This window comes from Zootoca vivipara, chromosome 7, assembly GCF_965207765.1.
Source record: "Zootoca vivipara chromosome 7, rZooViv2.hap1.1, whole genome shotgun sequence".
NCBI classification, from domain to species: Eukaryota; Metazoa; Chordata; class Lepidosauria; order Squamata; family Lacertidae; genus Zootoca; species Zootoca vivipara.
This window is the reverse complement of record NC_142590.1, coordinates 65,238,176-65,254,693: the sequence shown is the minus strand read 5'-3', so window position 1 is coordinate 65,254,693 and position 16,518 is coordinate 65,238,176. Positions and strand designations below refer to the sequence as shown.

General features: G+C 40.7%; 1 protein-coding gene across 2 annotated transcripts in view; it reads right to left on the bottom strand.

Annotated features, from left to right (window-relative positions):
• Positions 1 to 16,518, bottom strand: part of MMP24 (matrix metallopeptidase 24) — a 41,881-nt gene that overhangs the window by 2,694 nt on the left and 22,669 nt on the right. For both annotated transcript variants that reach the window (XM_088673427.1, XM_035122195.3), the window contains 5 exons: positions 11,577 to 11,881; positions 6,455 to 6,616; positions 3,287 to 3,501; positions 533 to 671; positions 116 to 382 (listed from right to left, as the gene is read on the bottom strand). In XM_088673427.1, coding sequence (XP_088529553.1) covers positions 116 to 382; positions 533 to 671; positions 3,287 to 3,501; positions 6,455 to 6,616; positions 11,577 to 11,881 — 1,088 coding nt within the window. The remainder of the gene's footprint in view (positions 1 to 115; positions 383 to 532; positions 672 to 3,286; positions 3,502 to 6,454; positions 6,617 to 11,576; positions 11,882 to 16,518) is intronic.

Sequence of the window (16,518 nt, the reverse complement as noted above, 5' to 3'; positions counted from 1 at the left end):
TGTCTTCAATCTTGTAAATGTTCAGGCTTTAATACAATCTGAATGTAAAGTTCAGCACATGGAGGATTATTAAACACTACTAAGCTGCTAAATAAGCCACATACTTAATACTTACAGCCTTCTTTACTGACAAAAGCTCCTTGTGGGGCTTGTGGGATTCCTTTCCACACAGTGATGGGTTTGGGGTAGCCTGGATCTGTTGCTCTCTTGTCTTCATTATACCTCCAATATCGGTCTCCTTTGAAGAAATAAGTTTTGCCTACAGGCTCCCACCTTAAAGCTGTGTCGATCCCTTCCCGGGGAAGACAACTGCCCAACTCCACTAGGTTGTGTGGGTACCCTGGCTCTGCAGTCACCTCCTTGAAAACCCAGTATTTATCTCCTAGGCAAGAAAGTGGGAGAGGAGGGTGGGTAAGACATCTATAATCAGCTACAGCCAATGGGACTTTACCTTCCTCTGGAGCAGATTTGGGGGACAACAGGAAGGGGAAGTACACACACGCAGTGTTGGATAAAACCTCAAAATGTTTACCTTTAAAGAAAACAAATTTCCCATCAGATCTTTCATAGGCAGCATCAATTTTTGCAGGGAGCCCTTTCCAGAACTGTTCGATCTGCATGGGGTAGCCTTCTTGCACTCGATTGTTACGGAGACGCCAAAACCAGCGGTCCTAAAAAGGAAAAGGAAAAATAAGAGTCTGGTTGAATGTCTACATCAGATTCCAACATGAATAATAATCATAGCTGCCAAGTTATCCCTTTTTTTAAGGGATTTTCCCTTATGCTGAATAGGCTTCCTCGCGAGAAAAGGGAAAACTTGGCAGCTATGATAATAATAAAAATATTTTTTATCTATACCCCGCCCTGTCCCCCAGCGAGAGCCGTGCTCAGGGTGGCTGACATCAACAAGATCACAACAAAACGTAAAAGAAAAAAAAACTATTAAAATGCAGATTAAAATACAATCCAATTTTTTAAAAAATTTTTTAAAATGCAGCCTCATTTTAAAATGGCCCAAATCAAAACCATAAGGGAAGAAAAACATAGTGGTCAGACAGAGTCCAGCCCAAAGGCCAGGCGGAACAGCTCTGTATTGCAGGGCTTGCGGAAAGATGTCAAATCCTGCAGGGCCTTGGTCTCCTGTGAGAGAGTGTTCCACCAAGTCGGGGCCAATACTGAAAAGGCCCTGCCCCTAGTTGAAGCCAATCTAGCCACCTTATGGCTCAGGATCTCCAAAATATTGTTATTTGTGGACCTTAAGGTCCTCCACGGGGCATACCAGGAGAGGCGGTCCCGTAGGTACGAGGGTCCCAAGCCGCATAGGGCTTTAAAGGTCAAAACCAGCACCTTAAATCTGATCCTGTACTCCACTGGGAGCCAGTGCAGCTGGTAAAGCACTGGATGAATGTGGTCCCGCAGCAGGGCCTCCGTAAGGAGCCTCGCCACGGCATTCAGCACCCGCTGGAGTTTCTGGGTCAGCTTCAGGGGCAGCCCTGCATGATGAAATTAATTTTAAAATATGGCAGCACCCTCAGGTTTACTAACATCAGACATCCCTTTAACTTTCCAATCACTGTGTTCCTCTCAGGTAGAATTAGACGACTCCTCTGTTTGTTATCTTATATTCGGCACCAGTCATTCAAAAAACAGCCTTACTAAGCAATAACTGCCACCTCAAAAAAAGTGCCAAATAGTGCCACTAACAGCCACCTCAAAAAGCTTCAATTTCCTGCCCTGCTTAGAACTTCTCTTGCTATTCTTGCTATCAAGTCATTACCCCAGACAAAATAATAGTGTGCTTTCTTATTTATGATATTCTCTATGTTGTTAAATGTCTCAAAATAAAATTCACTAGCAGGACTAGAGTGAATCGAAGAAGAAGAAGAAGAAGAAGAAGAAGAAGAAGAAGAAGAAGAAGAAGAAGAAGAAGAAGAAGAAGAAGAAGAGGAGGAGGAGGAGGAGGAGGAGGAGGAGGAGGAGGAGGAGGAGGAGGAGGAGGAGGAGGAGGAGGAGGAGGAGGAGGAGGTGGTGGTGGTTTGGATTTGATATCCCGTTTTATCACTACCCGAAGGAGTCTCAAAGTGGCTAACATTCCCTTCCTCCTCCACAACAAACACTCTGTGAGGTGAGTGGGGCTGAGAGACTTCAGAGAAGTGTGACTAGCCCAAGGTCACCCAGCAGCTGCATGTGGAGGAGCGGAGACTCAAACCTGGTTCCCCAGATTACGAGTCTACCGCTCTTAACCACTACACCACACAGAGGGCTGTGTTCATCTTTTACTTTGAGCAGACCCACTGAAATTAATGCACACAAACTAGTCATGTTCATGTATTCCAATGTGTCTACTCTGAGTAAAAGTTAACTGAATACAATCCACACGTCCGATCTACACACATTGTTCATTAAGAAGGTAGAATTCTGGAATACTAGAGAAGATTCCTTGATCAGGACAAATGCTGAAAACAGGATCTACGTCTGCAGGGCTTGTTTGGAAGCAAGTGAAAAATTGATATTTTTTTTGTCCTAGATTTAAGAAGTTTCACTTAATTTAAGTGTTGCTGAAGGAAACACATTATTTCAACTATCACAACAAACATTCTAATTTATTATTATTTCTTCAAACCAAGAAGCAAGCTAATCCACAATTTGTGACATCTACCAATAAAAAATCTGCAGAGATTAAAATACCAAGAAATTCTGGTGGCATTTAATTAATTATACTGTACATGCATTTGTAATATATAAAGATTAATGGAAACAGCATTGATAGTTCTCCCATTTTCCAATTCCTGCAAGGTTGTTCTAAACACAACCATAATATTCATGATGGAAAATAAATAAATAATAAAATAATAAAAAAGACAGATTACTTAATAAATAATAAAAAGACAGATTACTTTCATGCATACTGAGATAACTAGTGTACGGAGAAGCGGTGGAAGTTGCAAATGTTGTACAATGCTATTTTGCAATGTACTGTATTTCTATTTCTCTCTCTCTCTCTTTTTCTTCTTCTCTGCTTTATTCTCTACATTCCATTTGTGGAGTAATTCTTTTCTTTTCTCTTTCTTCTTTCTTCTTTTTCTCTTTTCTTCTTTATGAAATGTGATGTATGATTACTTCGAATAACTGTCTATGACATAATCTGCTGGTATGTATTTTCTTTATTTGATTATGTATGTTTCAATTGAATATATGTATATTTTTATTTGAATTTATGAATAAAGGATTTTTAAACATAAAAGGGGGGGGGAGAAAACAGCATTGACAGGATGATTTTCATTACCTTAAAAACAAACATTTCTCCTCTGAAGAGAGCCACAGTATTGAAGTTCCCATCACAAATGTTTGGTTTACTGCCTGGGGTAGAAGGCCTGTCTCCTAGAGGAGGTCTGGGAGGTCTCGAATGTCTGTCATGCTTTCTTTCTGAAGTGGAATGGATTCTACGAACAGGAAGGGTTGGTAAAGGTCTAGTGGGTTCAAGTGGCTCAGCAGGTGGGCCTAAAAAAAAAAGAGGGAAGAGAGAAAACCAATTAACAGCTTGAATATTGTACCCATCATTTGAAAAACCATCATAAGTTTGAACACTCCTTCCCAATTTTTTCTCAAAATCTTTCCTTCCACCACAGACATAATCACCATCCTCAACTTGCTGTCAAAAGTATTGGCTCTAGATCACAGAATCACAGAATTGTATAGTTGGAAGGGATCACGAGCATCATCTAGTCCAACCCCAGCAATGCAGGAATCTTTTGTCCAATGTGGGGCTTGAACCCATGACCCTGAGATTAAGAGTCTCATGCTTTACCAGTTGTGCTCTCTCATCCCAATCATCATGCTCATACTTTTGTGTAACATCATCTAGCAACAGCACCTGACCTTTGCATTGGAACTGGCCCATCCATTTGCCAGGGACCTCATAGTTTATGATTATTCTTTCTCTTTCCTACCCTGGACCTCATGGTGAAGGATAGGTAGGAAATCTAATAAATGATAAGACTCTAACTTGTCTCCAAAGCCACCCTATTTTAGTCCTTTGCATCCCAGTACCTCAAAAACTTAATCCAAGAGTTTCATTATCTAAGCTAAAGGTTTCCCCCAAGTAATCTAGGTTTTTAAAGTTCCCCTTAACTCGGTAACTGTTTCCAAAATTTGCTGCTGTATCTGCTGTATAGAATATCAGGACCTGAAATCCCAATGAGAGCTAACTGCTCTCACTGCATAGCAATAAGGCCCTCAGAAGCAACCCTCTACAAAAGCATACATCAAATTCACGTAGTATATACATATACTTTCTATTCCTTAGCCACAAACCTTGTAAAGGTATGTCCTATAGCTGGAGTCAGGAGAGGTGTATAAGATGGAAGTGGCTATTTTCAGGTGGTGAACAGTAGGAGCCAGCTCCAGATTCTGCAAATTGAAGCTGTCTCAGGCTGGAGCCAAAGAAAAAAGTGTTGGCCCCTTTGCAAAAGAAGTAGTGTATTTGGATGGATACAGGTGACCACTTAATCACACAACTGCACTGGGTATATCATAAGTCTCTCCCCACTCTGCACCCCGCCAACTTGGCAGCATGATAAAGAGGGCTGATTCACACATGCATGGCACATGCATGACAATCACTTAAATTCTTATCCATTTATTTTCCTGCATTCTAGGAACCTCCACATTAGGCCACTGAAATATCTCATACATGGGTCCGTCTCTGATGATTGTTCAGACACTGACGGCATTGGCAATCTAGCACCTGTAAAGGTAAAGGGACCCCTGACCATTAGGTCCAGTCATGACCAACTGTGGGGCTGCGGTGCTCATCTCGCGTTATTGGCCGCTTCTGGTGAATCCAAGCAGCACACGGAAACGCAGTTTACCTTCCCGCTGAAGCGGTACCTATTTATCTACTTGCACTTTGACGTGCTTTCAAACTGCTAGGTTGGCAGGAGCAGGGACCAAGCAACGGGAGCTCACCCCGTCGCGGGGATTCGAACCGCCGACCTTCTGATTGGCAAGCCCTAGGCTCTTGAGCTAACTGAGACTAGGCATTATGGTCATATTTTGGCGGTTCAACTGCACTACCAGTAACTCCTGAGTCAAAGTGCCAGTTTGGGCTTTTAAATCTCTTCACAACTTGGGGCCAGGGTACCTGAAGGACTGCCTGTCTCCACATATTGGTTGTAATCTACTATTTGTTTTCCTTATTCTTCAACATCCAGAAGACAGCAGAGCTGGCTGCCAGGGGAAAAACCTTCTCAGTGGTGACATCCTGACAATGGGGCACTCTTCATCTTGACTGAGTTTTCATTTTTATGTCATAATCACTGAGGTATTAGAAACCCTCACAATGTAGTTTTTTGGAACACTGTTACATGGTACCTTTGATAGAGCACCAGCACCACAATATCCCATTCCCATGCAATGGAAGTATTGGCTTGCTGCAAGTAGAATAACACTGAAAGGGTGTGTGTGTTTTTGTGTTTTTGTTTGTTTGTTTGTTTGTTGTTGTTGTTTGTTTGTGTGTGTGTGTGTGTGTTGCTGCTCTTCTCTTCATTGTTATTTTAAGGAGGGTGGTTGTCAGTAAAGATTTGTGTTCTAGTACTGGAAAGGGGTAGTCCATAGAACTACATGAAAACAGAAAAAGGAGGCAAAGGATCAAACAGTGGTAGAGTGTTGCTATGGGAGAAAGGGCAGCATTGCTGGAATTGTTAGTCTATAAATTATTTCATTTTAAAATCTGGCTAAGAATTCCTTCCCATATTGATATTGCAGTCCGAAACACTTATTAAAATGCTGGCAGTTTTGGGGAAGGGGGAGGGAGTAAGAGGAAGACTGAACACTGAAATATTTGTCGGGCTTGAGCAACTATTCTACTAGTTGGTTATACTCACAACAGTTGTGCAGGATGGAAATGGCATATTACCAGCCAGCAGCATATTGCAGTAGGGGGAAATGCAATTTCCCCATGCAATTACAAGGGAAAATCACTTCATATGCATCCTGCTCACCTGATCAGTGCCCTGTTCATTGCCCACAGTGAACATCTGGAAAGGCCTCAAGGCTCCCTAATGACAGTATTCTAAGAGTGCCCTGTTTATCAGTTACCAAGGTGCAAGACATGGGAAGAGGCAGTTTTAGGTGACTGCCGTTCAGCTTTGGAAGTCATCTTTGTTTTTACTGCAGTGTGTCAAACCTCATCATTTTCCTGAAGAGGTTTATTTACACGAACAATTGATTGGTAATGGAAAATAAGTGGGAGTTATTTTAAGTGCACTCTCCCTTGCTATAAGCTTTATTTAAAAAAACAACAACAACATGGGCACAGCCACCATATGCCCACACATCCCAGATAAATATATACATCTGTATATTTCAGTACCTTAAGTTGCCTGAGCTTATGGGAGGCGATGAGGAATTGGCATCCTGCCAATGTCAATTAATAAAACAGGTACCATCTTACCATAGATCTTCTGGATTCCTTGAAGGTCATCCTGTGGTAACTTGAAGTTGTGCGTTTCCATATATTGATAAAAAGGAGCCATGATGGCGCTGGGGTCATTGGAGTGCTCAAGGCCTAGGGCATGGCCCAGTTCATGCACCGCAACAAGAAAGAGGTCATTTCCTACAGAGGCAAGATGTTACAACCATCAGCTTCAACATCCATAGGGCAATTGTGCCAGTCACAAACTTAACAAAATTCTAAAGACGAAGATAAAGCAGTTTATCCAACAACTATAGAGGCTCAGCAGGAACACTTTTTAAAATAAGTCTTGCAATGCACCTGGTCTAATTAGATGATTAGATGCAGTACGACCAGGAAGTCCCTGGTTCATATTTATGGCACAACAGACACATTCATCTTTTAAGGCACCAACAGATTCTTTGTTGTCCGCTAAATATAATGTGGAAAGAGATTGCAAAAGACGGTTGACAATGTGTAATTAAACCAGCAAAAGAGACAATGACTGAATCGCTCTGCAAAATTGAGAGAATATATTTTGAGAAGTCAGAGAGGGAGAGAGAGAAAATATAAAACCTGAGTCTAAAGACATATGCTCCAGATTCAATTAACTGTTTGTGAAGAAGCCACTGACCAGCATCTTAAAAGTAAAATATGTAGCACTGGGCTTTTGGAGTTTAGGGAAAGTGATGACTAGAAGCTGATGAGAGTCAGAACAGCATCAAAAAAAGGGAGGCAAAAACGCCTCCTAGACATGCCCTTTGTTGTACCAAATGGCTTTGTTGCTCAAGTACATCTCATGAAGCAAAGGACTGAGGCAAAGGGTATTAGAAGTTTAGTGGCTATGGATTTTGGAATTCTGTTTTTTGGTACAAAATTATGCCTTTAAAAATCCATTTGGAGTCTTGGGATCAGAGCAAATAAAATCAAATAAACAGTTACAAACAGTACAACAGTTACATTTGGGAAATAGGGAGGACTGATTCTTATCAACATGAAAATGAATGTCCTCAAAGAGTGAAGGGTGGTTAGCGGTCAAAACAGGAGTAATCTGATAAATAAAGACAAGGTTATTAAACAAGTAGGCCATAAAATAAATCACATGTGTGGTTGAGAGTAATGACAACAAAACCATGATTATTTAAAGTAAAATGTGGCTGATCCTAATCTGTCTATAACTGCCCTACTTTGTTATTAAATTAAGCTTTGCCAGCATGACAACAATATTACTAATGAGACACTCTTCATTTCAGTTCTGTAAGTTGAAAATAAGTGAAAGGCAGTCCTAATCGTGTAGCAGCACGTTGAAAAGTAAGAGAAATGAAACCAACATGTGATCGGGGTCTAAACAAGTAGGAATGACAGAAGGGAGATAGTTTTAATATGATGGCAAAGATTAGATGAGCCCCTTTAATAGGATAGCAAAGCTGATAATATAGCAAAGTAGATAAAAGAAAGTGGATAGAATGTTGAAATGGTTTCATCCACTTAGGTCAATTTTTTTCCCTGTAGTAATAGCTGCCTGATTTTCAGAAAGGCAACAGAGGAGAGTTCTAAGAGCAGATCTTAAAACAACCTGAGAAATCAAAATTGTTTAGGAACTGCAAAAAAACTGGCGTGTCACCTGAAAGGTGCGGTAAGGTCTGAAGAAAAGCTTGTAATTTAGTATAGCGTCAAGGCATGGGCATATATTTTGTCACTAGTGACTGTCCTTTTTAGTTCTTGCAGTACAGAACCTGTACAATGTTTGACTAAAATACAGTTGCTATCTGAATTTAGGCAAAACGTGGATCAGCCTTATCTAAATCATGTGGTGTGGTACCCAATTAAATCATACTACGAATAGACTCAATAACATCAATGGACTTCTCCAAGTATAGTTTGGGGGTGCTGACATTACTGCCTCAGACTGCAGTGAGTGCCCCCCCTCAATACCCCTGCTGTCACAGCTCTCCCCCCCCCCCCCCGCCCCAGCTGTTCACATTAGTACAGCTTCATGGCTTCATTTGTTTCAGATTTGTATGCCAAGGTGTTTCACAGCTTGGCTAGAGACGAATTAGGAATGATTTAAGGATTCCAGTCAGAGAGAGGTTGATTTGAGAAAAAAACACATCAGACAGTAATATTTCATGGCAAAGCACAAGATACAAAATGCATTTTGGATAATGCCATGTGAACATGGAATTATAGCCTAGCACCGGAAACATAGTGAGTGCTGAGTAAATGGTTTACACAGCCTTAGTTAGGATACCACCCCCAATCAGCAGTCCTTGGGGCATTATGGGTGAAGCAGAGCCATCTTGAGTTATAGAAAGGGGCTGCAGAGGCCCAGAATTTCTCTGTACCCAATTGTTCATGAGATGCTAATAATAATACATTAAATTACTGGTTTGTGTAAAAGAACAATTTTGTTGCAGAGCACCTGGAGCCCCTAATTACACACTGGGCTTTTCATGCTTTTTACCACCTTTCAAAAATACTAAGTGATCCAGAATTCATCTCAGGTCACCAGCAGTCAGGTTAATCAAATAAATCCCTATACCTGACACACCAACAACAGCCTGCATATATATATTTATATAAAATCAATTTTATATAAAATTGATTTTATTTACATAAAATCAATGCAAACGTCAATGCCCAGGATTCAGCATGCTGTGGATCTAGTTTCAGGACCATCAAAATCTGCATTATACTGAGTGAGACCATTGTTCCATCTAGTTCAGTATCACTGAGTGCTCTCCAATATTTCCAGCAGGAGTCTGTACTAGCAGAACCTGGAGCTGTTTTACCACTGAGCTACACCCCTTCCCTATATGTTTGGCTGTATAGCTGATGGAAGTGGTGAGGGCTAAAGAAGTATGATTTGGTAATCAGTATAATTTTCAAAGCAAGGGAGAAAGGGACTACACTGCCAGTTTTGAAAGGACATTATTTGAGGAAATTGAGGACAAGGGTTCACCTGCCTGGGATACAGATTTTGAAAGTCTACTTTATCATGGGGGGGGGGGCACCTCTGTCTCAACCAGGATGGCATATAGGAGTTAACCAATGCATCTTAACAACTCTGAATCTGTAGTTTATTTTGCTGTGCAGTTGTTCCATATCTGTTCTGCCTTCTCTCTAATCTTTAAAAATACATTTTCATTTACAATAATTAAACATGAAGGGCTCCCTGCTTACTGGGAGAGGCACCAAAGTAAGATGCTTAGGACTGGGGCGTACAAAATATTTTAAAAATGGTAATGGGTGGTAAAATAGGATGTGTTCTCATTAACTCTAGGTAGCTGAGAAATGGCAACTTCACAATGATCTGATACGAAGATCGTGAAGCTGAGGCTCCAATACTTTGGCCACTTCATGAGAAGAGAAGAATCCTTGGAAAAGACCCTGATGTTGGGAAAGATTGAGGGCACTAGGAGAAGGGGACGACAGAGGACAAGATGGTTGGACAGTGTTCTCGATGCTACGCACATGAGTTTGACCAAACTGCGGGAGGCAGCGCAAGACAGGAGTGCCTGGCGTGCTATGGTCCATGGGGTCACGAAGAGTCGGACACGACTAAACGACTAAACAACAACATGTAATTTATACAGTGGAATAAGGCAACCTCATCACACCACACGAAACCAGAAAAATACTGTGGTGGGGAACAATAATACAAAATCAGAAGAATCGGTACAAATATATATAGAGAGAGAGAGACTTCTGAGAACCATTGTTTTAACAAAATCCCTGAAACCATCAAGTACTGTATCTATTTTCTCCAAGTACCCTCGTCACAGCTGAGCACTCTACATCCAATTATTTCCCCCCAGCCTCTGGGTAACAGCCTCAGAGGGTGGGTGGCTTCATACTGTGGTATTACCTACTTGAAGAATATACTGGGATTTAAAAGATTTGTATTTCCCACATAATCAGCATAATTAGAGGAGAACATTTCACAGTGAAGCCTTGTTAAATAAATAATAATTGTATTTATAGCACGGACTTTACTGAAAAAACATCACTGCACAGAATGGTCTCTGCAAAAGATGCTATCATCAGACCCTGGGCTACAGAATCACTTGAAATTTATGTGAACCCAGATAGGACAACAGTCTTTTGTGCCATCAATGGGCCTTTTTGCTCCAACTAATGGGTTGTTTTACCCCAAGAGTCTTCTGAACATTGATGCACAAGAATGATGTTTGAACAGATTGCACATGCCTAAAGTCCACCTAGGGTAGACACAGGTCCCCAAATCCAGAAATTCCTTCTTCTATTTGGACTGGTGGCGCTGTGGGTTAAACCACAGCGCCTAGGGCTTGCTGATCAGAAGCTCGGCGGTTCGAATCCCTGCAACGGGGTGAGCTCCCATTGCTCGGTCCCAGCTCCTGCCCACCTAGCAGTTCAAAAGCACATCAAAGTGCAAGTAGATAAATAGGGACTGCTGCGGCAGGAAGGTAAACGGCATTTCCGTGTGCTGCTCTGGTTCGCCAGAAGCAGCTTTGTCTGCTTCTGAAGCTGTCTGCGGACAAACGCCGGCTCCCTCGTGATGAGCACTGCAAGATGAGCACCGCAACCCCAGAGTCGGACACGACTGGACCTGATGGTCAGGGGCCCCTTTACCCCTTTACCTTTATGTAGGGTGTTAGAAATGTACATCCTGTTCAAATGTCTGTGTAATTGAGTGCAGATCTGTGTAATTTAGTGCAGGTTGGCTCTCAAATGCATCTGAAACATTTGATGTCATAACTACTTAGTACTTACAATAATTAATCTTTTTGTGTAAACTTAATTTCACCAATTAATTTTCTCTCTCTCTTTTCCCTTTTTACTGAGAATTGTTCTAGTTTCTCAGGCAGCTAGATCAGAGTGCCATTTAAATTTAATCTGCCGGTTCATATTGCTTTTGATTTATAAGCAAAACTGGCATTATTTTTTGGAGGGCAAACTCATGTTCTTCTAGCCTTGGGGGGGGGAGTGGGGAGCATGGATTTTTGTTCACCTCAGTATCACCAAACTTTGGACCACATTCTTACAGGAAGTCCTGTGATGACACCTCTTCCTTTCTCTAAGCCAACTGCCTCATGAAATATCATATTAAAAATACTGTTATAAAAACCCCATGTCATCTTACCATCATGGTTAGAATTTCCCAGTGTCCATGGTTCATCTGAATCAAAATGAGTATCACCTCCTATCCCTGGTCCAGGAAAATAAGCATGGGCTAGGAATCCACCCTCCCCATCAAAAGGAGAGCTGTCACCATGGAAACCAGAAGCAAAAAATATCATAATGTCTGCCTCTTTTCTGTCACTTTTAATTTCATGGTAAGGAACTTCTTCAAAGGTGAGCGGAGTCACCCTCTGCCAAACATCAAATGCTTGCCGGATGGCTTTCCTTGTATCAAGCTCTCCAACCTTGGGGGTGTAGTTGTGAACACTGTGAAGAAGATGAGAAGGGGTTTATTTAGGAGGATTCATTCAGAGAATTTCGTATTCTCTGATGTTAACAAACATGTTTCAGGACTCAGATCAACACAACCGTAATACTACATTTTGAGCACTTTGATATCTTTTGAGTACACATTACGGTACACATTATGAGGTTTACAAATATTTCCTACATAATAAATAATAACTAGAGGGTTTTAAAACAAAATTCAGAAAACGTAATGGCTTAAAAGTATTGCATTCCAACAGCTAATCCAAAACAACAAGGCCACCACTAATAAGACCCATTTACTGTCCTCTGAATATGAATACTGTACTCAAGGCTTGGTCAGATGGCAGGTTCCTGAGCTCCCAACTGGGCATACGGGAAGTGTTTTGGACATAGAAATATACCTTTACAGTATTTCCTAATCATGCAAATTATGAAGGCTGTGCTGGCAAAGCATTTTTGAATACTGGAGACTGGGCAAGTTGATTCAGTGTAACCTCTCCTTGCAATGTTGTCTCAGTCCAGAAACAGGAACCTATTTGGATATATTTTAGAGGCCCCGATACATCATATCTCTATTCAAAACCCTACACAGCAGCAAACCTGGCAGTGGGATAAACTTCACAAGCTGCTATACAGAAAGCCAATCAGCTTGTCAGTGTGGTCACTTGGTGGAATTAATCCCAGATAATCCCCATATGTAATACAGAACTGTCTCTATAGTGTAACTGCTTAGCATCCCGTCCAACCGCAATGCTCAAATCTGTCCACAACTACTGCAGAATCTAGTATTAGTACCATTTGCTTCTTACATGGGTAAAAGTGACTGACTCAGGGATCTTAGCAGACTCTAGTCTAAAAAGCATGTTGCCATTGATAATGTGTGGGATGGAAAAGGCATATGAAATGTTACACCATTGTACAAAATCAATGGATTGCCTTCATCTAGAATACTGTGATCAGCACAGATGATTTAACCACAGGATATCACAGAACTAGAGTAATGTCAGTACAGTAAAGGATAAGAATGTTGATAGATTTAGGAAAACCAGAAAGACAGAAATAAAAAAAATGCTGATAAAAACAATGTTAGATGACAGGAAAGGGAGAGTGGGAAATCACCTCACATGCAAAGTAAGGTACAGTGAATTACAAGAGAGAAAGGATAGATGACATAATAAACTATGGTTACAGGAACAAGTTTTCTGAGACTCAGATGAGTAACTCTCACCTCCTCCTCTGACATAGCTATAGGTCAGAGGTTTTCACTCCTTTTTTGTTTGTTTGTTTGTTTGTTTGTTTAATCATAGCTTTGCAATACAACTGAACCTTAAAGCATGGTTTGTTCAACAAGCCAACTTCATAACCCTTCAGGGTGGAAACTCCTATTTTATCAACATGGCCAACATTCTTTGGACCTGAAATGAAAAGGATTGGCTCCGTAATGGCCCTTAGATTGCAATTAATTTTAATTAAAAATAATTACAATTTATCAAAATTCCTTCCAGCAGCACTTAAATTTATTTATTTATTGAAATTTTTAATTTTGTTTCGACTACGTCAGACCAACACAGCTACCTCCCTGTAACTACAATTTATCAGTTTGACTCTATAATATTTTATTTTAGACTTCCCATTAAAATATTCTGGCCTGGATTAAACCAAGCAGTTGCATTAGGAGCAGTCAGCACAAGAAGTGCCACTAGTGCAATGGGTCTTCCCTCCTCTCCCCCACCCCCCTACCCCCCATTTGGTTCTGTGGGAGACAGGAGAACCACCAGAACAGAAAGAGGCCGGAGAGTGTTCCACCTCACAAACTGAAATGTTTGTGCTGATGGAACGATTGCTATAGAACCATGTTGACTTCCAGCCTTTGTTAGCTCCCATGCATTCATGGACAACTGTTAATAGGCATAATCTCTGGGACACACTCTGCCCACAAAGGGCAGAGCCAACAACAGACATGGTCACACCTCCATATCTTTGAATCCTCAGCAATAATTAATGTTCCATGGCATGGCCAAGAGTTCCTAACTAAAAGAATAAACACAGAAACCAAAGCAAAGTCCGAAAACGTTTAAAACACAGCACCAGCACTTAAAAATTGATTGTAGTCACTAGTATCAACCACTAGAGGGAAGCATGGCTATACATTAGCAGTTGTCAGTCTCTAGTTACCTTAAAAAGCAGCTACCACATTTTCAGATAAAATTGTGAAATACTGCAGGATGAAATTGTTGTACATGGAATTATCAAAAGGGGACTAACATCAATAGCTGACTATCAAGGCAACTAAAAGGAAAAGTTTGTCTCCATATAAACGGTGACGTGGGGTCCGGAGCTCTATTTTTCCAACTGCAAATGCAGTATTAGGCAAGTTTAGCAGTCTCAAGGTTGTATTGTAATTAATTATTTTCATTGCTATTATCTTAAGTTTTGGGACCTATAGTTGAGCAACATCCAGAAAGTCAGAGCTTAGCCATCTCTGGTTTACTAAATGCAAGTAAAATAATAATAGTACTAAATTAGATCATGCTCGGGTCTAGGGCATCAGAAAATGTTCCAATACAAATTGACTTATGCAAATACTGTAACCCTAATTTGCATTAAAAAATTCCAAATAGTTTTAAATACAAACATTTCTGTAAAATCTGTATCACTCTATGTTAATGCATACAAGATGGCAAATTTTTTTTACAAACACATACCCTCCAACATTCCTCAGAAAACAGGGACATTCTAGCACGCTTTTTGCAAACACACAATACCAAAACAAATGACGTGACAAACAATGTTTTACTGTAGTATTATTTCACAAAGCAGATTTCATAACAACAGTTCCCTGTTTTGGCACATCAGACTGCTGATATGGAAAGACGGCTCAGCAGGATTCCTCAACCTCCATAGTATATTTGTGGGGGAAGAGATACAGGGAAGGAAATGGAATGGAAGTCCTGTTTGTGTTGCACATGGAGTGGAAGCCAGTTGCACATGTGGGCTGATGTCGTTTAATGCTGTCCCATAAACAACATAAAGCATGCACAAATAAATAACAAACGTAGACATATATTTCCAGGAGCACCAATGCGTTACAAACAGTAAGTAAGCACTTTTGCATGAAACTGTAGTCTAGTGCTTGTCCTAGACTACATGATGAGTTTAGGGTGGCCAGATGCAAAAGAAAGCAGGGGTTCAGCACTTTTGATAATTGTATAGAAGACTAAATTTCAGCAGGTGTAAAGGTGCAGAGGCCCTGTCCTCTTTTGCTCCTGGCCACCACTCTATGATTCTAAACCTGAACACAACCCAAGAGAGGTGGAGCAATCTATTTCTTTTCTAAAAGAAGGATATTGTTACCGTAGCAGCTATCATTAGATTGATAGCCGTGTCCATACTAGAGGTGTGTACAAAGTCTTTCAGATGCCCAAGTATCTTAAAGAATCCCAAATCTTGAAGAATCCCAATTCTCTATCTGTTGCTTTAAGAACACCAGTACAGAAAATCTGTATGAATCTCTGGCTCTTGGACAGTGTTCAATTTGTGTTCAATTTGTCCACTTTTATCCCAATCCAGAGTAACAAACAGGAAAACAACACTCTCTGTTTGTGCCACAGCAAGCTTGAGAGAAGTGTGGTGAAGCCATATTGCTGCATGCTTGGAGGTCCAGGAAGGAATTGGCAAACTGTAAAGGTGCATATAGTGCTGTCATACTTCAAAGGGATTTCCCCATTTACTTCAATGAAAGGGGCAACACACACAAAGGAATACATTCATAGATATTCTACCAATAACTAAGCAAAGAATACAGGAGAATGGAGAGCCTAATTTAAGTCCAATTTTAACATGGAACTTTTGGTTCCTACTTTTTTAAAAATAAAGTAAGCTAAAAATACCATCATCTATTGAAATTCATCACTTAGGCAGACTGAAATGTAGCATTCTCCCTGAAGCAGACTTTGCAGTCACTTCCATCTTGCAAGGTTGGAATAAATTAAGATAAAATAACTAACAAAGTCACCTTTTCAGCTAAGTTTAGAGGGAGTAAGTGTGTCAGACATCAGATTAAAGATAGCAAAAATAAATGATTAAAGGGCTTTAAAGAAAGAAAAGACCCTGTTGTCTTTTTACTTATAAATTCCTTTGCAGTTAGCAATGAAGGAGAAATCCATTTTAAGCTAATTTTATACAGTACATGGAATTTAGCAGTTCTGACCCAGTCAAGCTTTGCCTGCATCGCACTACCTACTGCATTGAATGCCCACTTATGTCCAAGTCACTCATTGTGTTGTTTTTTAACAAAAAGTCTGACTAATTATATCCAAAAAATGTAAGCAAAAAAAATATGTATGCAGGTAAAGGAAAAGGTAAAGGACCCCTGGACTGTTAAGTCCAATCAAAGGCGACTATGGGGTTGCGGTGCTCATCTCACTTTCAGGCCAAGGGAGCCAGCATTTGTCCATAGACGGCTTTCCAGGTCATGTGGCCAGCATGACTAAACCGCTTCTGGTGCACAGGACACTGTGATGGAAACCAGAGCGCACAGAAATGCTGTTTTACCTTCCCACCACAGTGGTACCCATTTATCTACTTGCACTTTGACGTGCTTTCGAACTGCTAGGTTGGCAGGAGCTGGGACA